This window comes from Botrytis byssoidea, assembly GCF_014898295.1.
Source record: "Botrytis byssoidea strain MUCL 94 chromosome Unknown BBYS_007, whole genome shotgun sequence".
NCBI classification, from domain to species: domain Eukaryota; kingdom Fungi; phylum Ascomycota; class Leotiomycetes; order Helotiales; family Sclerotiniaceae; genus Botrytis; species Botrytis byssoidea.
In genome coordinates, this window is record NW_024065848.1 from 120,779 (window position 1) to 143,565 (window position 22,787).

A 22,787-nucleotide genomic window follows, 5' to 3' on the forward strand; every position below is an offset into this window, starting at 1 on the left:
GAAGGTGCTGGATAAGAGATTTGCGGAATTAAGATTGAGGAGAGATATTAGGAGAAATATTAGGAGAACATGCCGTCGCAATATCCTTCGATTCAGAGCTTTTTTCGAAAGGAGGTTAAGGGGGGTGAAGGAGCGTCTGCGTTGGATGTGGTGAGAGACCAGAGGGGAGGAGATGGGAATGGGGATCAAATGAGTGATGGGTTTGGTAGAGATGGTGGTGGAAAAATTGATGGAGCGGAGAGGGACAGGAAAGATGGATTGGGAGATGGATTTACGGTGAGTGCATACAAGCAATTGATCAGCTTGATCAATTTTATGCAGCTATTCTGGATTTTGACTTTTTTTTCATATTTGGAGATTTTCTCTTTTCAGATCTTCTGGGTTTGTATTTTATTCTATGTCTTGAACTTTGTGGAATTAGGGTACATCTGCCGTGTGTGGTTGAGGGACGCTGGCCAGAATGAGAGCTTGAGAAAAGATGAAAAAGGCGGAAATGGGGGTCCATGGAGAGATGGAGAAATTTTATTGATGAGAGTCTGATGACTGATATACTTGGTGTGATAACAGGGAGAAGAATTACATGAGTCAATGGATCCTTTGGCTAAAACGTGGAATCCGAGTAGAGAGTATGAGAGTATGACAGTGGGAGAATTGATGTCTGGTATGTATTTTCGAATGCTTTTCCTGTATTTGGGGGGGGGGGGGGGGGGGGTTAAGAATGCGGATCATACTTCAGGAATTTTTTCGTTTAAGATATTTCTACAACGTTGTTTCTTGAATACAGAGGATCATAGTATTATGCGGAGTCTAATGACTAGCGGAAAAGAAACTTATAAAAATCAGTGAGCACATTCTGCGAGGAATTTACTAACTCGTGAATGTTCTAGGTCCAAAAGCAGTTACATTCATAGGTAGAGTTGTCAGTTTCGCGACAATCATTGGTAAAAGTGCCAAACAACCAAGAGCTAGGGGGTGGCATTATGTTGGTGTTAGGGGAGAGGGTGGTGTTGTTTCGGTAAGTGGCGTTCAATTTGCTTTTCGTGTCTTGTCTGCCACTGAACTGGATCGCCACTGCGATGCACATTATTTTACACTAAATTTTCCAAAGAGGTTCTCACTAACTGACATTAAACTCCCATAGATAAAACTGTACTTCGCAAACCAATCTTACCCCCTCAAATTAGGTCAACTTCTCTCAATCTGGACAGCCTTCATATCTGATACTTCGAAAGCCGACAGTGCATCCACAGCTGGTATTCTCGTTTGCGCAAACCTATTCCCAGGTCGCAATACAAGTGATCACTTGATGATTCATACTCATTCCGGTGCTGCAGACGTCTGTCGTATTCCTCTCGGTTACATCAAGGGCGAACCATTACCTGGGCTCATGACATTGGAAGCATATCTAAATGGAGGGTATGATGGAGTTCTGGATGTGAAATTACTCGTTTGTGTGAAGAGTATCGGAGCCAAGAAGAAGATTGTCAAAAAAGATGGAGGGGAATCAGATTTGGTCGAAGTAGTCTTCTTTGATCATACTGGCGAGGTGAAAATGAAATGTTGGTCGGATTTAATCGAGAGTGTGAAGGAATGGGTACCAGGAAAAACTATCTTGCTAGTTTCAAATCCGATACATAAGCTTGATTATGGAGGTAAAGGGATAATCGGTTGGGGAAGAAATACAATGGTTGATGTGGAACCGGAATTTGCAGATGCCAATTGGCTGAGAAAATGGGCAAATGTATTAATGAGGAAAGAGAGTATAGGAGTGGAATTTCCAAGTGAAGTTTGGGGAGAGGAGGACATTGAGCAAGCAATTTATGGACCTAGAACGGCATTATTTGGACTGAGGGATGTGGAGGAGTGGGTTAGAGGAGGAGAGGGAGAGCCTTTCACAGGGTGGATTAGTGTTGTGTTGGTAGAATTGAGCTTGGTGAAGATTTGGAGGAGGAATATGTTGTTTTGTGGGGAATGGTTTGTTTTCTTTCTTCTTCTCTTTCTGGTTCTGTCTTGCCTTTTGCATTGGATTTGGATAAAGATTCTCACTAATTATCACTACACACAGCTGCGGTATACAACTCTACTCCCCCACCCCCAATTTCGAATGTCCGCACTGCGGAAAATCTCTACAACTCATTACGAATCCGAAAATCATCACGATGTTAATCGATGAAACGGGAATGATCAATGGAGGGAAATTAGTCTGGAGTGAGAAGGCGTGGAAAGAGTTACTGGGCAGAGAGACGGCAGAACTTTGCGAGATGGTTGTTGAAGAGGTGAAGATGCTGGAGTGTAGAATGGTGGGATTGAGAGTTAGTTTGTGTTTTGGATGGGTGGGGGATGCTGGGAGAGGGGGAGAAAGAGAGAGAGTTGCAGGGAGATTGTGCGTTTTGGGGGTTAGATGTTGAGTGCGGTCTTGTGGTGAGCGAGTATGGAGTGGATGGATGAGAGTGGGATTGGGATATGATGGGATGTAATGGGATGGCTAGGGGGTTTGTGGAGGTCGTTTGCTAAAGATGGTAAGAGTGCTAGAGCTTGTGCTTGTGCTATCTGCTTATATGTATGCATGGATACTCAAATTCTGCACCAAGCATACCTAAAGCCGAAAGGAAAGGAAAGGAAAGGTAAAAAGCAATAAATTCGCTAGCAAGAATCTGGTCTTCACTACTAGGTATATATGTGTATTGATATTCTAATCAGTATTTGTTCAGTATTTGTGAGACTTACATTTTCACATTGTTGCATTTACCTAGCTAGTTGGATAGAGAAATAAATCAATAGCAATCCAATAGAACTAATCATACCATATGTACCCCATTCGGAAAACTGGAATACTGGGCTGGGTGCAAAGATTGTGATGAATTGAATTGAATTGAATTGAATCTATATATTTGTATTGTTCTTGTTATTATTTGTATTCTTGTTATTGTTTGTATTCTTGTTATTGTTTGTGTTCTTGTTTACATGGAGATGGAGATGTAGTAGTGTGGAATAGAGATGAAGATGTTATGGAGATGGAGATGGAAATGGAAATGGAGATGAAGAAGTGAGAAGTGAGATACGAGAGGTGAGGATTGTGTTGGGATTATGTTGGGATGGGTTTCGGGACGGTTTTGGAATGATTTTTGGGATTATATTGGGATTATATTGGGATTATATTGGGATGATTTCTGGGATGATTTCTGTGCTTGTTTTTTTTGGAGATATTCTGATTTTGTTATGTTGTTTTTAATTCTTATATAATCATAATGTGATAGGGGTGTGATAGGGGAATGGTAGGGCAATGATTGATCAGGAAGAGGAATGTTGGGATGGGATTGGATGGTGGATGGTAATGCTATGGGATAATGATAATTGGTATGGGATGATAAATAGAATAGGATAGCAGATAATAATAATATCGGAACCGACTGATATAAATTGAATGGTCTGATGGATGATAATAATTATAGGATATTGAGATATTGGGATATTGTCAATAAATGTGTAGATAGATCATAGATGAATAGATCGGATGGTTGGAGATGGGATGGTTGGGGATGAGAATTTGTACTGTATGTAAGATTACTATATGGATAGGTGATAGATGAATAGATCGGATGGTTGTAGATAGGGATAGTGATGAGAATGGAAAGGGCGAGAGGAACGCGAGTTTAAGTATTTATAAATTATAGTAGAGAAGATATCTCTACATGAGAGATGAGATCGAACCTAGGATGGTCTGTTTTTTTGCTGGATCGTTTGTTTGTGTGATTCGTGGGTGATGGAGAGGAGTAAGGGTGTTGATATAGTGGCGGAGGAGGGTATAAGGGAGATTAAGCGAGGGGAATTCAAAAGGAAAAGGTAGAGGGGAGAAAAGAGGGGTAAATAGGAAGAGCAGAGAATATTAGTGTTAGTAAAAGTGAATCAGAACTCTGAATCAAAGACATAAGAGAGCTATTAGGAAAAGAAGATAAACGAGCTGATCAGATTGTGATCCGAAAACTATAGTGATACTAAAAAGTCTTGAATCTTGAATTTTAGTAGATCGAAATATGAGTGGCTCTGCAAGAAGAGATTGAATATGAATAGTGAAATTGGATGGCTGATCACTTTGAATTTCTCTTCAAGTGTCCGGGGGCCTTGTAAGGAAGAGAAAGAGGGAGTGGATGGAGGGAAGAGGAAATTGAATGATGTGCGAGTGATTGTTTTCCAAGTTGGTGATTCACAGAGAAACTTGAGAGGGATAGTTAGAGGAGATGGGAGAGGAAGGGGTATATAGACTTCTAGATCCCTTGGGAGTATTTGCTACTTGGAGAGAACTCGCACACTGATTGAAAATGTCTACATTGGGGTGATGGTGGGCGAACCTTTGTGAGAGTGTTTTCTTGTGTGGAAGGGTGGAAGAGTAACTATTTTCTTAGTGCGAGAGAGGGGAGAGCAGGATTTATCTTTGTGAGGGGGAGGGAGATTTCGTGGTTGAGGGCTGATGATATGTGTTTTTCATTGTTATAATATGAGTTTTTTAGATGATATTTGGGGTCTCATCTGATGTTTCTTCTTGAATGTCAATTCTTGCACTCATGGTGATAAAACATGCGATTATACGGAAATTTTCATGATGGGATTGGGATTCAGGGATGGGGAATGAGAGGAAGAATCATTCTGCATTAGTCTATCTGTGGAACTGTGAATCAACGGAGCAGAGAGAGTCTCACCCTCCCATCTTTGTTTCTACGAAAATGAGTCGTAAAGGTAGTAAGTGGAAAAGGGAGAGATATTTATAGTAGTGGGGGAGATTTGTACGAAGGAGGGAGATGGTATGGTAGGAAAGGAGATGGACTTCACAAGGGTTAGCAAGGTAAAGAAAGAGTTGATGAGGTGAATAGTGGGAACGAGGAGGATACTCGGGGAGGAAAGAGGGGTATTTGGATGGTTGTGGACACTAGATTGGTGAATTATCACCACCCCATTTATTGTTGCGAGATCTTGAATCTCCCTCCGTGGAATTGTCCTAGAACGGGTGGGTTATGAAACCATTCTTCAGTTATCTACGTGCTTCTTCTCTTTTCTGAAAAGATATGAAATGATTCATCATATCCTCATACAGGAATATTTGAGTGCTTGTGAGAATGCTGGGAGTGTGGGGAGAGAGCTTAGATGTGAATATGGCTGTAGATTTTAGATTTAGCTGGAAGATGAAGTATAGAGATAATTTGAGAAGCGGTTTCGAGTATCAACGTTAGAAGTTTTCGATTGGAATGGGGTGATGATGATAATATCTTGGGGTATTCACCGTGTAGTCAATGTTGTCAATGTTGTCAATATTGTCATATTAATGCGTCATGGTCCTCCATATCTGCTTAATTTCCTACTCTATGACTTGAAGATCGGAATTCATTATCTGCAGACACCTCTCGATTAGCTTGGTACGTCGCTAGTTCGAGGAGTCGTTCCTTGTCTAAACACTGCAGCGGACGTTATTGTTTATGATTTGCAAACTCAGAGTTTAGAGGGAGTTAATATAGGGTTCAGTGGATTGCTTTTGTCGCTTGTGATATAATACTAGTGGATCTCAACGAGTAGTGGATGAGGGGATTGACTTAAGCGAGGTGAACAAACGGGAGCCGGATATCAGAACAATGAATGTGAGATCGTGCATGTAGAGGGGTTGAGATTAGTGAAACAGGGGTTTTGAATCTGTAGGGGAAAAGATTGAGGATTTATATAAACTTCACCTGGGCTTGGATTTGAATTTGATAACGGTGACCAAAAAGGAGCAAAGATATATAAGGGAAAGGGATTTCGGGAGTGTCCTCAGTTGTCACCCTTGGTTTACTTTCTTCCTTGATGGATGTAAAAATGTGACGGTGATTATTGAGAGAAATAGCTCAAATGAGGAAACTGGAGTTTTGCGAAAATGCTTAGTGTACAAGGGTTGCTTAATGTCGAAAGACTCTCTTCCGATACATATCTTCCTTTGAAAATCATAACAGCCCCTATTTACTGTCGCTTTTCGTTCTTATTGTCATTCTTCAGTATGATCTCGATATTACCAATTGGAGGACCAATCAATTCTACGGTTTTTGACCTCTACCCATCTTGTCAATTCAGGGATATAATCTTATCAACTTGAAAAATTCTGCTTCCATACTTGATATATCTGCCTTGTGTCATGAAATTTTCATCGACAATTCAATGGTTGTCAAATATGTCTGATTAGGATGAGAAGTTTAAGTTTATATAAGCGCGAGAGGTGCAGGTAACGGCACTATCCACATTCACGAAGTGGGGGGCGGAAGGGAGATGAGAAGACGTGAGAGAGTGGTGTGAATCATTAAATTGGTAGGGTTCATAGAAGTAGATGAGTGAATGAATGGTGTTTCGATACGAGTTTGAATAGATTAAAGCCGATAGAGCAGCATATATATCAAGGTACAACTCCTTACCTTACAGCGATGGAAATGAAAGAGAATGAGAAAACAAAAGTCGCGGCAGGTCCAGGCGAAAGCCAATAGAAATCATCGATTAGCTGTTCTCATTGAGATAATGTTTTAGATGAAGTTGGCAGAGATGGAGGAGCAAGACTTAGAATCGAAGAAAAATAATCCGAAGTTGTGATGGAGGAGTGATATGCGTATACCTCGCCAGCTTCTGGGAGGGGAACTTGGTTGTCATCTTTGTGATTATTCATTTTTTATTGTCAGCTCACAAGCAATTTTGTGCTTTTTGCTGTTGAAATCTTTACTTAAAACCTGCCACCTTGCCACGAGATTCATGTTTCGATGATATAGTACTCGTTCTTTGATTGAAAAAAGCACCCCCCCCCCCCCCTCCTTTGTACGGCAAATTCCGCAAAGTGGAAGATTTGATCTTCAGCGGGATAAAGAGATGAGAGGAGTGTTACGCATAGATGTATATATATGTATTTCAAAGAAATGATGCAGGAAGTTTCGGAACTGTCGATAGATAGTGAGTAGGCGGAAGTTAGAGGTGAATAGATATGAAAGCGATGGGATGTGAGATGTGGATTCCATGACTTGGTCGGAATCCTTAGGGATCAGAGGGAAATACTATCTGTCCAAGAACTAAGATTTACTAAAATCATGTACGTATATTGTCGGATTAATAAATCAGGGAAATGAGCAATAACTGCCTTCCTGGCTTAAAAAAAAGTGTAAGCGAAATATGCGCAGATTAAAAGCTCGTCGATTTTAAGATTCTTGATTCATCAATAAAATTTCAAAAGTAGCTGCTCCCACTAAACTGTGTATGTGAAAAATCCATAATAAGCCCATTAAATCGCTTATTAATATCTTACTAATTAAGAGATATCTTGATGACTAATATATATATAATATGATTTTATATTATAAAATTATATTATCATATAGTTATATAATAGAATCTCTTATCAAATTGATTTATAATGGAATAGAATGGAATGGAACCAAATGGAAGCATATGGAAGATCATTGATAAATTGATTAAATTTGATTGGTTATACTTTCCTTTTTTATTATAAAATGATATTATAAGATTCGATTTAAATCGATCTTATTTATAAGCATAGAACATACTAGAATTTCATTATAAACTATATAAACCTAGGATATTCTTTAAAGAAAACCTAGAAAAAAGTAAGCAATTTTCATTCAAATTAAGCCTAGCTCTTATAAATTGACTTCAATTCAATTCTTATTATATATATTCGATTTGTCCCTTAAGCTTAAATTGACTAGATCTTCTACTATCATTATAATAATATTATTCCTTATTATTATAAAAGCTAACCTCCAAGAGTGTAGTGATATCGTTTCGTGTGTCACTCCTGTATTTCCTATATTGAGAGTTGTTTGATATCATTTCTCTGGAAGGTGAGAAGGGTAGAGCTGGCTTGCAGTGTTGTCGAACTTAGTCTCGGATGGTTATCAATTTCTCCATTACTGTCAATTATCAAGGTATAATGTCTTATTCACGCCCAGTCCAGCAACAATCACTCTCAACGCATAATATTGTAAATGTGTAACTTTCTCGTGTGCTATCAAATTACTTCGCCATCAGCCGTGGGAATACGTGTGTTTAGTTAGTTTAAAGATCATAGAATGAGAAAAGAAGCAAGAACTTATATACATGTATGGATCATCCTTTCAGTAGGCTCCCTGCAGAACACTAAATGGATAGGTCCTATTCAGACTGGGATCAAGTGTGAATGAGTGAATCCTCTAGAAAATGTATCCACCCGATGATAGGAAGCTAAGAAGGGCTGGTGAGAAGGTGGAGCTGAACCATGGGAAAATTATGCTGTGAGCTTATAAGCCTCTAAAATCCCAGCTTGATGTCTTCAACCAAATTAATCTGCATTGGATCTAGCATCGAAAGGAGCGATCAAAGATTGGCTGAACTTCAGGAAAAATATTACGGCATATTCGAAGGCATGCGGGAGTCCAGGAGACAGGTTCAAGAGAATCTCATATAACGTATTTGAGGAAGAGGAAGAGGAGATCGAGATGGAAATAAAGTGGCCTTTGTTCGTTGCATTCGTTTTGTGTGAACAATAAGATGTAGTCCTGCTGTCTTCTTGCGAAAGAAGCTTGGAAAGATAGGTGAGATTACCATAAAACTCGTTGGTTTTATGACAGCAAGTATCTGTCTATCGCTGTCAATACTACCACTGCCTCTTTCGTCTGAACTTCGGCCAATCAAGCCGTGTTTTTTGACATTGCAGCTCGTTCTTCGACCAAATTCCCTTCTAAAGAAGACTTTAAAAGCACGCTCAATGTGCCTTGGACAGCCATAGCTCAGATCGACTTCCCTATTTCTCGGCGGATGTTGTTTCGGATCCTAGTTTCGGAGTCTTCCCACTCTTTTGTAAGAGTTTATATAGACAAAACATCTGATATTGCAATTTTGGTTACTTTCAGAAGCCAACAAGCCATGAGAGTCCGAGTAGCTACGAGGTGAATTTGATGATCACGGCTCATGTCAATCAGGACTCGAATTGATTCCAGCCTCCTTATTCCATTTTGCTCCGCATGACCCATGGAATAATAGCAAATTCACTGAAAATCATTTCCTCGCTTGAATTACCGCAACTAAATATCAACTGAGCCTAGCACTAACCTCTTTTCATTTCAAGGGTTATCATTGCGCAGTGCTAGTATCTTTGATGATCACTTTTTTTGGCTTGCGAGGAGGACTCAGAGGACTGTGCATCTCTGAAATAAAGCACATGAAGAGAAGATAATGTTTTATATATCAAGAATCTCCAATATGTATGCTAGAGTTTGTCAGTGTAATAGATCCGACGTTAAATTAGTTGTAGGGAATTGTATTGCGAGAAATTTCTGTTTCTCTGCAAATCTTTGCTTAGGTTGTCTTCGATATCTTTACTGCCATAAAATTACGATTGATATTGACATTCTTCTAGAAATCTATTCCGAATCAGACAGCAGATTTTCTTCTGTAACGAATATTTGCAATTAACCTTGCACTTTATGCCTGGACTGCCTAAACTGGAGATATTTGTAGGCTCGGAAACGACAAAGTGGTCGTCGCTCAATGACCGACATGTTTCTAACCTCATTCTGTGTTGCTTACTTGTAAATAATAGAAAGATTTGAGTCGTTAAAAGACGCCTCTCTTATATACACTATTTTTATCACTCGGGAGACTACTTTACTAGTAACATATCGACTAGATATATGATTTTACGACTTTTTTAATATAAAATTATCTCTATCTATCTAGGAAAAAGTCTTATGTGTTCGAAAAAGAGTTTGGTAACAGGGGACGTTCATGGCGAGCTGATTCAAAGATTTGTTTGTGGCTGTTTGAACTATAAAAGACTGTAATCGAAGCACTCATTCAATGACAAAGAAAGATCACTTAGTCTAACGAGTTCCGAAGATTAACTGTCAATCTATATTCTTATTTTTGTCATTTCATGACCTGATTGATAGCTATCGTTTGATTCTATTAATCATTATCGAAACAATGGAACCTATGAGATCTCTGACGGCAATAAGAATTACGGATGGAGATTTTGCATCGAAAGCCACGGTTCACGGTAGTCACAATTGCGCAGATATTACGACATGAACTCACAAGCTATCTGTCGACGTTCAAGTACTCTTCTCTTGCGGTTAAAAGAATGTTTGGTCAAGCGAGAAGTATATAAAGCACCCTATGCGCTGTGCCACTAAAAGTACAATCATGTCTATGTCGCTTAATAGCCTAATAGCCGTTTTACTTGGTTGTGAGAAGGGATAGTTATTTCCTATTTTTTTATATGAATGAATCGTTGAGTCTTCTAATCCCAGTAAATGATCTTATTATTGAACATGTGATTGAAGAACATATCAGTGAATGGTTTAGCTGTTGAAAGTTCTGAGATTGAAGATCGCCAACTAACATTTGAGAGTTATTTAAGAGAGTGAGGCAAAAACAATTTGATCAAACAAACAAAGGGCTTCGCAGCAGCTTACCGGAGGCACAAGTCCGTGTAGGGGTGGATCTGTCCTAGAATCTGATATCATTGCCCCTGTTGTACCTCATGCTCACACGGGTTTATGACCCATGGGAAAAATCGAAAGAGACAGCGACCCAATTGAGATCTTTGGTAGTTTCGAGATGGATAGAATGTACCAAAAAAAGCTCGCCGTTGACTCCATGTTTTGTCCCCCCCGCTGTCATTTCATTCTTCCACACGTGAGGGCCAACTCTTCAACTCTAATGAACACGAAAACAGCTCAGCGACAACCAGATACTTGTGACGCGGTTTTACATTCATAGTTTCTGGTCACTTTTCCGCCTGCTTGGCTAACTTTCTCTCCGTCTGTGTATAGGAGTCTGCTAGCAGGTGACCGCAGACTACACTTACATCACTACTCTCTCCAGCCCCTCCTCAAATCTTGCTATCTTATACCTTGCTCTGCAATAGAGACCGTCGAAAATACATCAGCTAGTCCCAGAACAATTATTACCAGTTTTCTGTCCGGTTAAATTCATAACAAGCAAGTGAATTCAGCTACATATGTCAATTTTAAAGAAAAAGAGTTTTAAGAGCACATAAAAAGATCGTGCCTTCTTTTTCCCTCATGAAACTCGAGACCTCGAGGTCCCGATGGCGAATGAAAGGACATGAGAGCAGTGGAACGACAGCACCTTCGAATTAATAAAAAGAATGACAACGGATGAAAACCAACATTTTGAGATGTGAAAAGATTACTAGACGTTGGCTAGAAATCTGAACATTGCTTAGGAGATTGCAATGTGAAGTTGGTGAGACGATCAGGTGTATAATTGTCTTCAGCTTGATGTAAAAGTTTCCCAAAAAGACTTTGTTCTTCACCTTGTACTATCACTCAATTAATTATAAGTCGTCTGCAGTCAATACTGTTATTCATAGCCCAACCTCGGGAACCCTTGAAACCTGAATGGACAAACCTCATGTGGTCATGTGGAAAAGAATTGGCTGCTCATTCACTCTCCCAAAAGAAATTCGCTGATTTTCTGGATAAACTATTGAATGAGAACCAAAGAACCGGAAAACCCCTTCAATAGTTAGGTACCTAGTGATTACACTATCTCCGAAGACCCGTAAATTTCTTGGCAAAATGGCATCCTCGCTAAGCAAACGGGGAGGATCCACTATTACCCCTCAGTATCTCCACTGCGACAACAGACAATGAATCTCAGTGTGCTCTGCCTTCAAACTGGAAGAGGTTATAATCTCATGAAGAGTTCGATCAGTTTTATTTTGACATAGAATATGGTATTGGAGCTACACGACTTCGCTTAAAGACAGCGAAAGTTGATGGAAGTGGTTGATATTGAGTGCACAGGGTATCTTCAGGGAAAATACGGGTTGCGAAGTTGTTATGTTTGTAGTCAAGAGAATGAGCAGTAATGTTAGCATCTGAATAATTCTTGACGAGCTTGCCAGATGGTAAATGACAACGAAAAAGAAATTCTATGCGAGGCGACGAGAAAGTCCAGATGATAACCTGTACCAATTTTGTCATTCATTCATGCCGAAAACGCCAAAAATAATTTCTTCAAGAAATTCCCTCGGCTTATATCATCAAAACTCAGACTAGTAATCGTAAACATGCAATAGTTTCTACCGGTAAAACAATCAGCTAACTTGGAGAGGCGAAAACTTGGTTTCAAAGTATATTGTTTCGAGGATTTGGTAGAAGTGTTCTGTATTTGACTATGAGACTCTTTCACTTTGAGAGAATACCTGATAAGCGCAGAGAATCAGAGAGAAACTTTGCCAATCATAACTCTCTTCCTTGCCAAAATACTCAGACCATCCCTAGGATTCTTGAAGATTTGAGTATTTACAACAAGCCCCCAGCTTCTGAAGTATAACATAAAAACTATCAGTTATTTACAAGAATCTAGTCAGCCGAATATGAACAGCAAAAGTTTTTGAAAAACAACGGTAACAACACCAGTCCAAACACCTGATAGAGTTTGACAAAAATAAAACCTCGACAGTTAAAAAGTTCGACTTTATCTTTTCTTTCACACCCAGAAGAACAATCCGGGCAAGTAAGCTTATTATTCAGGTCCAGAGTGGTAGCATAAGATACAGAGGCGATATTTGTGAAATTGGAGATCTTAATACTGTAGCTGGCATAGAGATAGTGTGGTCATTTCAAAAGAGTAATTCTGCGTGAATGAAGACACAGCTTAGCAGTGACTTCCGAATAGGAAAGGGATAAATGGAGAATAAAAAGATTAAAAGAGTAGAAGATGATGGAGTTAACACGGGAGGAAGTTGCACTTGAATATATTGATCGAGATATCCTAGATTTCACGTTCGCCATTCAGTCAGGGTATCATGAAATTGAGATGTCATGTGTTGATTCATAGCCATAAGCAAACTACTGACACAGAGACAATTTAATTCACCTCCCTTGCCCGAAATCTCAAGGGTAGTCAATTACAATTCCCAGACTCTCATATTCCCGTTACATCTCTCAAATATGGACCATGACTGTCATACTAGTATCAACGATCAATAACGATCCATTGACGTGACTAGTAGATGGACTGCACATAAAAACTTAAGAATTCGCCAGTTCTCCTGCTGTAACCGCTCTTCCTGCCAGTTAAGCTTTTTGAATAACTGCTTCGAGTTCCTTCCATCGGCGTATACTATGTTACAACAATGATGTTAGTTTCCAAGTTGGGCAGCGTGCATTTATGCGGATCTCGCGTTTCGCGTTATCGAGTGCTTGGTTTATGTTAGTTGCGAAATCTCAAGCACAAGACTCTATATGGTAGATATATAAGATGAGTAAACATAGTAGCAACTTTAATAATTCCCATCATCGCATTCTTGAAAGCAATTATTGGAGGTTATAATTTATAATAATAAGAATAATTATTATTATAATAATAGTAGAAGATCTAGTTAATTTAGACTCAGGGACGAATCGAATATATATAAGAGTTGAATTGAAGTCAATTTATAAGAGCTAGGCTGAATTGAGATGAAATTGCTTACTTTTTCTAGATTCTATTTAAAGAATATCCTAGGTTTATATATTTTATAATGAAATTCTAGTATTTTCTATGCTTATAAATAAAATCGATTTAAATCAAATCTTATGGAATCATTTTAAATAATAAAAAGAAAGTACAATCAATCAAATTTAATTAATTTAACAATAATCTTTCATATACTTCCATTTGATTCTATTGATATTACCATGGGGATGGTGAAGACAATATAGTACTATGGTTCACACTGTTATAATATTACTTGAGGTTCTAAAAGCTAGGGCTACGATACGTCTATACTAAAGTGCCGAGGCACTAGCGCAGGCGCTAGTACGATCACATGATCCCTGTCCCGATAGATTCCATTTCATTTTATTTTATTATAAATCAATTTGATAAGAGATATTATTATATAATTATATAATAATTGTCAAGGTACGGGTAAAGACTTATATTGTACCATAAGAGTAGAAGAGCTATGAAAGAGTGAGGCCCTACTTATAAGAAGTAGGGCACGCTAGTGGTTTATGCCTGAGGCACGAAGGCAACTACAGAACATGTAGTTGGCGCCGTGACAATAATATAATTTTAACGTGTTTTATCAGTGAGTAATTCATATCAGTAAATAGATCATTTCGAAAATCATCTAAATCAAGCTTCTTAAAATATTAATATTTTAATAACCAATCATTATTTTCTTAAAAAAAAGGAAATTATTACAATTTTCATTACAAAAAAACTATTTCTATAATAACAACTTTATAAATTCGAATTTCTCAAAACTAATTAGATTTTTAAAAATTTTATATATTCAGATATTTTATATCAAATTTTCAGAAAATTATATTCCTAAATAAAGAAAGTATATAATTATATATAAACAAATTTTGTATATAAAATAGGTAATCTATTCATTAATATGAATTACTTACTAATAAAACACGTTATACATATATTAGTTATTAAGATATCTCTTAATTAGTAAGATATTAATAAGTGATTTAATAAACTTATTATGAATTTTTACAGCAATATGTATTATAATTCCCGGCGTCGCAATACACATGAACGCACTTGCGATATATACAATAAATTATCGACCTAGACTGCGTTCATCGCCATGGCGACCTTGAGTCGTGAGAGGCTTCTGTGTTTATATATATAGCTATAGTTACTGCTCGTGTGATGGGCACTGTTTCGCGGTTATTAACGGAATTATTTTGGTCAAAATTGGCGGTATAGACGTCAGAGGTCGGCTTAAGAGAGGAGATTCTAGCTAGAATACGATTAGAGGATATTTTTAGGCGCGAAACAAGAGCAATAGAAACAAGAAATTGCAGAGAGATTGGGACTCACGCCAGCACTATGAAGAACATAATCAATCCTACCAAATTTCTCTACCATTCAATCAACCATCGATTTAATACCATCTGCATCCGCAAAATCAACTTGAACAGCAAAATATTGATATTTAGAATTCGCCGCAAGTTTTTCACTCTTCTCTGCGCTGGTTTTGGTGCCTTCGGAATCTATATCTGCAAATACTACAGTGACCGCACCAGCTTCTGTAAATGCGTAGCCCGTCTGTCGACCTACACCTAAAGCTGCCTGTGATACGACGTCAGCAGCTATTATGATAAGATCTGAGGAATGAACAATTTGATGATGAAATTAAGTTACTCATACCTGCTACGAGGACAACACTGATGACTTTTGTCAACATCATTTTGAGTTTGTGTAAAGACAGCTGAAGAGAGATGGTTCTTCGATTCTATGAAGAAGCAAGGGTAGGTTGCGACGATGAATGGGCATACGATTGCAGATGGTAAGATAGGAAACTAATTTATGTAACTTACAGTCTCTCTGGTTCGGACTATTATTTTGGTACTTCACACTATTTTCTTCAAATGAAATTGATTTAATCCTGAGTTTTCGTTAATGTTTGATGACATTCAAGCTGGGAAGGTGATCTTTCAAACAGAACCTCGCTCTTCTCTTGTGATGCTTGAAGATTGCAAAGTTTGGTGTGGACTTTGGTTTAATAAAAGACAAGAGCTTAACATAATTTTATGACATCATAATAACTTTTTAAGTCAAGGAGAGATAAACAGCAAAAGGTAGCTCTGCACTTACAAATACGAAGATCCAGCTCCGTCATCAAGCAGACGTTGAAAAATCAGGACGTTGGAGAGAAATCACAGGAGAAATCACAAATATGGTATAAATGATGTGTGAAAATAATATGGACAGAAGCCTGTTCTAAAATATAGAGGCAACTGTCCTCCGTGGTTATCTGTCCAGTATTTGACAGCCACATATAAAAAGATTTTTATAAAAGATCACCGAAATATCCCTCAAGAAGCCCCATCACACTATCCTCCTCCTAGTAAGTCAATAGTTATCAACCATTCTCAGCAGCCACGACTTCTCCCACCGATTTGCTTGGAAAAGTTCCAAGCTTAGCAAGAAGCTCCCGTAGGAACACCCGCACACTTCTTTAGCTCCGTTCCACCTGTGATAGCAACCTTATTCCAAGTCCAACCTGAGCAATTTGCGCAAAGAATGTAAACATCCTGGCCACCAGAAACGGTACCATGAACATTGTTCACAGTCAATCCAGTAATTGGAACTCCATTGGTGGGTGTACCAGTTGGCTTGCCATTTTGATAATCCTGTTGAACATCGATACCAACCCCGGTGATGCCGACGAGGGTGATATCCTGGAAAGTGACATCTTTGACCGTACCCGTGGCACCGCTGACAGTCTTAATTCGAACACCATTTTGGGAATTTGTAACGGTGGAAGAGAGAAATTTCACGTCGCTGACGTCGTTGGCTCCAGTACCACTTCGTCCACCGACAGAACCGACGGAGAGACCATGTCCACCAGAGCAGTTTCCACCGGTGAAAGTGATGTTCTATTACTGATCAGCAAAGTCGATGATGTTGGAGAATGGGATAACACTCACACTACCAGAGTTAATGGCAATACAGTCATCTTGGTTTTTGACGATTGCTCCGGAGATATAAATGTTTTGACTGGAATCGACGTCAAAACCATCGGTATTGTGACCAAGACTACCCTTGTCTCCAGCAGAGTTATCAATGGTAATATCAACAAGTGACAATCCAACAGATGAATCAATTGAAATACACTGAACAGGCGCATTGAGGAATTTTAGACCAGTGATACTGGAAGATCCAGTCAATGAGTGAGCAAATAAGAACTTAGGCTTGTCCACGGGCTTGACATTAGAGCCAAGTCCGTCCCAATACAATGTACCGTTTCCGTTAATCACGTGTCCTGCCGCTCCGGTGACTTTAATATCTTTCCCGGAGATGGAGAGAAGAGGACCAGCCCACTTGAAATGGTCGAAGCTGAAATGTTGTTAGGCTTATTTCGTAGATTGCAAGAGGGAAAACTCACCCGGTGGTTCCTTGGAAGATGACTTGTGTACCGGTTTGAAGGCCAGTCAAGTCAAGAGTGGTGCCACCTGGAACTTGAATATTGTTCAAGGTGATAGTAGTGCAACCAGCCTTTCCGGCTATAGCGGCGGCGGCGGTGGTGAATGTGCAAGCAACACGCTTTTCGAGAGCCTCTAGGGACTGAAGAAGGGATTTTCAGCATATATTTCACACCATCAGTGGAATAAGGAATCTTACGGAGCCTGGAGCTGCAGACACGAAAGCCGTGCTGGCTAAAAGAGCGACGAGGCTTGTTGGATAGATCATTTTCAATGAAGTTAGTGAGTGTGTTGGTCTGAGTGTATACTGGTTGAAGATTGAGTAAGTGTGTGAAGAAAGAATAAGAAATGGGAATACGCTTCCTACTTATAGGAAAACTTGAAATCCGAAATGGAGGTATCTCGCACTCGTAGGTAGTCATCAACGGTCTTTGCTTACTTTCCCTGCGCAGCTACTAGGTTACGAGATTATAGATTCATTGAATATCTCTCAATACTGAAAAATCCCTCACTACGTTTGAAAAGGTAGACAGGTACAAAATCATTTACGGAAGACGGGCAACGCTATCTCAAGCACCCTATCGGACGACAAGCAAGATGTCCATTCACTAGAATGAGAAGAGTATAATTTATTTAACTTTCGTATTTCTTCAGCGTATTCTGAAAAGTATCAAATTCTAATTAAGTTAATAGATGAATGCCTTAAATGGCAATCCAAAGTCCTCAGTCATATCCTAGCCATTGCTGTTCGTTTACAATTTATGACAGCGAATGTATGATTGAAAGAAAAACTTCCGCTAAGTTTTCATGCTAGGGTAACAGCCGACGCTAGCTCGGCAATGTTGGGGTATACAACCTCTGAATAACGGTTTCGCGAACTATTGAAAGCTTTACGGTTTCAAGCCGCAGTCGTTGAGTGCAACTAACCATTAATGTCTCGTGGACTATGAGAAAGGGGGCTTAGCGTCGTTTTTCCACCTAGGAGAACCAAACTACTTCTCGACTAGGCGGCGCAGCATTCCCAGAATTATGAAAGATTCTAGATTCGACAAACACTGTTCTAGATGTTTATTTAAAGAATAAGCATTCAATCAATCAATTTTGAACCTGGCGGCACTTACCATTCCATTTCATTGGCCGATATTATGGTGTCTCATCCCAACAAAGCTTGATCGTACTTCGCTTCGAGCTTATCTAGGTTACCCTTCTAATCTTGTACCATTAAGAGCGCAACTTAATTTACGCCGAGCCTTTACACTTGTTGCCCTATGCAATTGAAGGCTCTGCAGAAGGCGCTAAAAGCTTACCGAGCTTTAGCTCTCAAATCAAGCTTCGAACCCCTAGATGCTGCTCTGGTCCCGGCACTTCATGCCCTAGATCGCCTCAATGCACGTTCCCGTATGAACGTAAATGTGGACTGTTTTGACCATAATTGCTTTTTCCATCTTTTTTTTCATTTCTTGATAACAACGAGGTATGAAATAGGCTAGTTTGATGGGACTCCGAGCCAGAAAACCCTCCGTTGATTATAGTAAGTAGTAGTTATAAATTGAGAAAGCAATATAATCGATGGTAGTTATAGAAGATAATTAAAGAATCGATTACAAAATCTAACCACCAGCGATAACCATGTAACTGTTCTGTCTGATTATCTTGGTTGACGAAACAAGCTTGAGGTCAAGCTTTTGGATAAATTAAAAAGGGGATCAACATTTCTAAGCATTGTACGGCTCACCCGCGTCCCCCTTTCTGATTCAACAGAAAGAGATTATATTTCTATTTGATACAGTGAATAGAAGATATCTCAAGCAATGTAAAAGAGTAGGGTGGTAGGCTTACCTGGGTATAAAGTAGTCTTTCATGTATTCCGTACAATAGTCACTGGTACTAGCGTCCCTGTAGGAGAAGTGAAGAGAACGCTGTAAGACATTCTCACGTAGCACCTAGAGGTCAAATAAGAAACATACCTACACAAAAAAGTCTACAGACACTATCTACAAATAGGTCACATGATCAGCACGTGTTTTCGTAGACATCAATAATCATACGGAAAGAATCTACTTCGCACCTTCTTCCCATCAAAAAACGTTAAAAATTCTGGAACCATTCCGCATAAACTTCTATAATCTTAGATTAAACCTTAAGTAGAAACCTTAGTCAGGATGATCAGGTCCACCAACTCCCCCATTCTTCTCTTGATGTAGATCAAAGCCCTGGCAGTGGAGCTGGAATTACAAAGTACCAAAGTTCATTGTCATGTGGCTCTCCCGGGAACGATGGCACGTTCCCCTCGGTATTATTGCAGTGTCCTCATCCCATTCTTCAGACGACCTCATGCTTGCAGATCAATACACAAATCCATGCCGGTAACGCTCCTCGGCCCTCACTTTTCGTATGAAACAAGAATATCCTATATTAACTGATTTCTTAGTCATTTAGCCCGACCCATTTCTCTCGTACGTACGAGTACAGATTGCTTGAATTGCATGTTCTAAGGTTTCAGATATTTTAGCTTTGGACTTAACCCCACATAATCGCAGTCTAGGAGTTTTACCCCTGGTCCTAGCGAGATATCATGTCGAATCATGCAATATCATGATGGGGTTGGCACACAATTTCTCCGGAAATTCTCGATATTGACAATTTCCAGGGTGAAGTGCCGCAGCGAGCAAACTTAATCGACTTTCGGACTTTCTAGATATTCCATTATGGAAGCTTCGGGTACAATTGAAACAGGGGTGCAAGCCACGATTGGGAACAACTACCATTAATTTTTCTAGCCCCCCTTTTTTCATCTTGACGATTTCTACCTACCGTAGGACAAATTCACCATTCTCTCGTTTGTACTATTGAATCGTGCCTCATTTTTTGATCTCATCTCCCACTTCCGGTCTACTCTTTTTTTCTTTTTTTCTTTTTCTTACTGAACGCCTGCAAACCCTTCGTTTTGCATCTGCGAATTCCTCGAATTGTTCCAATCAAAACGTCAAAATACAAGTTATAAGCTTTGCCTCAAATTAATTGGTTTTTGGCACCTGTCACTATTTGTTTGCCTCGCATATTCATCCGAAAGTTCCGATGGACATTTAAAGTTCTCATCTGTATGACAGAACTCACTTCTGGCCAGCGATGGATGTGGTTGAGAGACAACAAGAAATATGTGCCGGTGATGCGATCTCAATCCCGTAACAGAGACAGAGGAATACGACAAAAAAACTACATACTTTCTTGGTGGTCTTAAAAATAGTCACAGAATCCTCGGGTTGAAGATGAGATCTTGTGATCTAGTAGAAAAAATCACTGAATCTCACCTGAAGCATACAATGCTTCACATGACGACTTTTTGGAAACTTCTATCTACGGCGGTACTAGACTGAAAGTACTCCTCATATTCCGATTCCTAGATCAACATCATTATGTTGATCAGTTCGTCGTTCCACACAAGCAAATACACTCAAAATGCAAGTCCTCTTGTCCTTTCGTATCAGTAGTCAGGGCATTGCTATTTGAACTACGTTCAGCTGCCAATCTCATGCAACAAACATACAACTTTGATTGTTCATGAAACTCTTGAAGAGAATTCTCTTGATTGTCTCGCGCGCAAAACAAGCGGATTTCTTGAACCTTTAAGACTTTCATCGATACAACGTGTTGCACTCTGCCAAAAACTCTGATTTCTATCCCAATAGCGAAGGAAAAACGACTAGAGAAACATTTTAGCAAAAGTGAGAATCACCTTGTGATATCAATACTAAGAACATTCAACGCGTTGGCCTATCAGAATAGTCGGTTTTCGTCCAAACAATCAAGGAAATGTTTCCGATATGATAGTTAGGCGCTCAATTCCTTCATGAGACGAAACCTCTATACTTACAATTTCGTCTACAAATCGCTACACTAAGTAAGATCGTCGAAAACAAGTAATATAACGATATCAAAGCTCTCTTATGTCCATGCGTGATATTGTGACAGCAAAGGATAACATTGCTGTAAAATTTCCCAAAAGAAGTAAAGAAAGTTTGAGGTCTCTCAACTTTTGAACACGGTTGGTAGAAGCCGCTAAATTACACTCGACAGTGATATAGTCACTAGCAATTTAGATCTTCAGACCCCTTTTATTGATAAATCGTATTATTATACTAGTATTGAGTTCTGAATAATACGGATCTCGATTCCTTTTCAATGATGCGCTTATTATGTAATCATTCTAACTAATTAGGGAACGAGAGGTCGTCTATCTCCCGAGAACCTGGGGGGGGCTTATCTCAACTTCGACATCAAAATACCCGCTAATATTGTGTAATCACCGTGGGTCTTAGAATGATATGTTGAAATGATAATCTAACCATATCTGTTACTGGACTCTACCCCCTCGATAGCGCCATATTTCTAGCCACAGCGTGACCTTTTTACCTCGGATCCCGACATTTAACCATATTCGTTTGCACAGTTTACCAGTTCCCATGCTGTACTAGTTACGGGCTATGGTTTTAGCACTAACAAGGTAGGTACCACGTGGGTACATACCTTGTTTCTGTTAAATCTTCGCTAAAGTTCCAAATTGCCATCGGAGAGGCTCTATCGCAACTGTGTAGTCCGTCCATAAGCTATTGAAAGTCATCAAATCGACAACAATCTGTAAAACCCGATATCAGAGAGCAGCCATGTAGTACTACTACCGCTCATCAGCGTCAGATACTCCATATTCAAGGAAACCCCATTATAGGGGAGATTCCTATCATTGTTTTCCGAAATTTCTTGAGATTCTCTGATCAAAAACGTGTATAGACTTCGATTGAGTTCCGAGATCTTGATAGAAGCTAAGCCTGATGAAAATGATAATGAATGAAGTATAATACAAGTGAAGAGTATCGACGGTAATGATACATTAGAATCCGAGATACTCAAACTCACAAGAAATATTTATCTCAATATCCAGACCCTCTTCATTGATAGCGTATGGTCTGAGAATGAGATCAACAACGATGAACCAAATGTGTGATATGAGCTTTAAGGGGGACCATTCAGTCACCCATTCTCTAACTATTCTTTTTTTCTTCTGGGAAAAAAAGTACCATACCTATGGTAAGACCTTCTTGCGTTTCTTGGTCATCGGGCAAGACATTATTTGATACTTTGAAACTCAGTAGAGCTCATGGTCTTTAAATATCTAGGTATACAGGAAGATATTACTGATCGTCTCCTACCTATTCACTAATCAATCATCGACATCCAACTTTCAATCTTCATGGCGAGAGTATACTACTGGCCCAACCCACTCTTTACTCATTAACCCCTCCCGCATATTCCCCCGCTCTTTCTCCTCCCGCCACCTAAACTACCTCCCACAACACTTTTCCCGTTACAAGGAAGATGCAAATTTTTCATTTCTATATAACCGCCTTTCCCACCCATTCTTTGCTACTTCCACCCAACTAGAAAACCCAGAATATTAAGTGCAGGGAAATCCACGGAGAGCAAATATCTGCTCAAGCTCCTCACCGCAAAAAGCGTATCACTCAATAGAATACCACATTTGATACCAGGACTTTAAATTCCCTCTCATAGTACATACTAGGCAAGCTGCATCTATTATAATAAATTGCTAACAAGTCTGAGATAACAAGAAGAAGAAGAAACAAAATAAATCATATCAGATTCTATATCATCGCACCCGCTCATGAATCTGCTTAGACCGCAATTTTCTGAACTACAACCCTCTAAGACCCTATGATCTGCAACAAAGCCCACAACCCTAATCTCCTACTGAATTTTCTGCCATGCCAGGAGGTGGATTCTTGGTCCTGAGAGTACCTTGAAGAGATT

At 39.3% G+C, this 22,787-nt stretch overlaps 4 protein-coding genes across 4 annotated transcripts; 2 read left to right on the forward strand and 2 right to left on the reverse strand.

Annotated features, from left to right (window-relative positions):
* Positions 1-69: 69 nt before the first annotated feature.
* Positions 70-2,732, forward strand: EAE97_004097 (uncharacterized protein; the record flags this gene model as incomplete). The annotated part of the gene is made up of 5 exons (XM_038874609.1): positions 70-276; positions 568-661; positions 888-1,015; positions 1,142-1,974; positions 2,066-2,732. 5 exons carry the CDS (start codon positions 70-72, stop codon positions 2,406-2,408), a joined length of 1,605 nt encoding a protein of 534 aa, XP_038734053.1. The 3' UTR covers positions 2,409-2,732.
* A 5,479-nt stretch (positions 2,733-8,211) lies between these two features.
* On the forward strand, positions 8,212-9,304 carry EAE97_004098 (uncharacterized protein; the record flags this gene model as incomplete). Its single annotated transcript, XM_038874610.1, has 3 exons — positions 8,212-8,248; positions 8,353-8,585; positions 9,119-9,304. 2 exons carry the CDS (start codon positions 8,212-8,214, stop codon positions 8,538-8,540), a joined length of 225 nt encoding a protein of 74 aa, XP_038734054.1. The 3' UTR covers positions 8,541-8,585; positions 9,119-9,304.
* A 5,597-nt stretch (positions 9,305-14,901) lies between these two features.
* EAE97_004099 (uncharacterized protein) lies at positions 14,902-15,223 on the reverse strand (the record flags this gene model as incomplete). The annotated part of the gene is made up of 2 exons (XM_038874611.1): positions 14,902-15,125; positions 15,184-15,223. 2 exons carry the CDS (start codon positions 15,221-15,223, stop codon positions 14,902-14,904), a joined length of 264 nt encoding a protein of 87 aa, XP_038734055.1.
* A 733-nt stretch (positions 15,224-15,956) lies between these two features.
* On the reverse strand, positions 15,957-17,506 carry EAE97_004100 (uncharacterized protein; the record flags this gene model as incomplete). Its single annotated transcript, XM_038874612.1, has 5 exons — positions 15,957-16,415; positions 16,467-16,875; positions 16,925-17,103; positions 17,161-17,268; positions 17,474-17,506. 5 exons carry the CDS (start codon positions 17,504-17,506, stop codon positions 15,957-15,959), a joined length of 1,188 nt encoding a protein of 395 aa, XP_038734056.1.
* Positions 17,507-22,787: the final 5,281 nt, after the last annotated feature.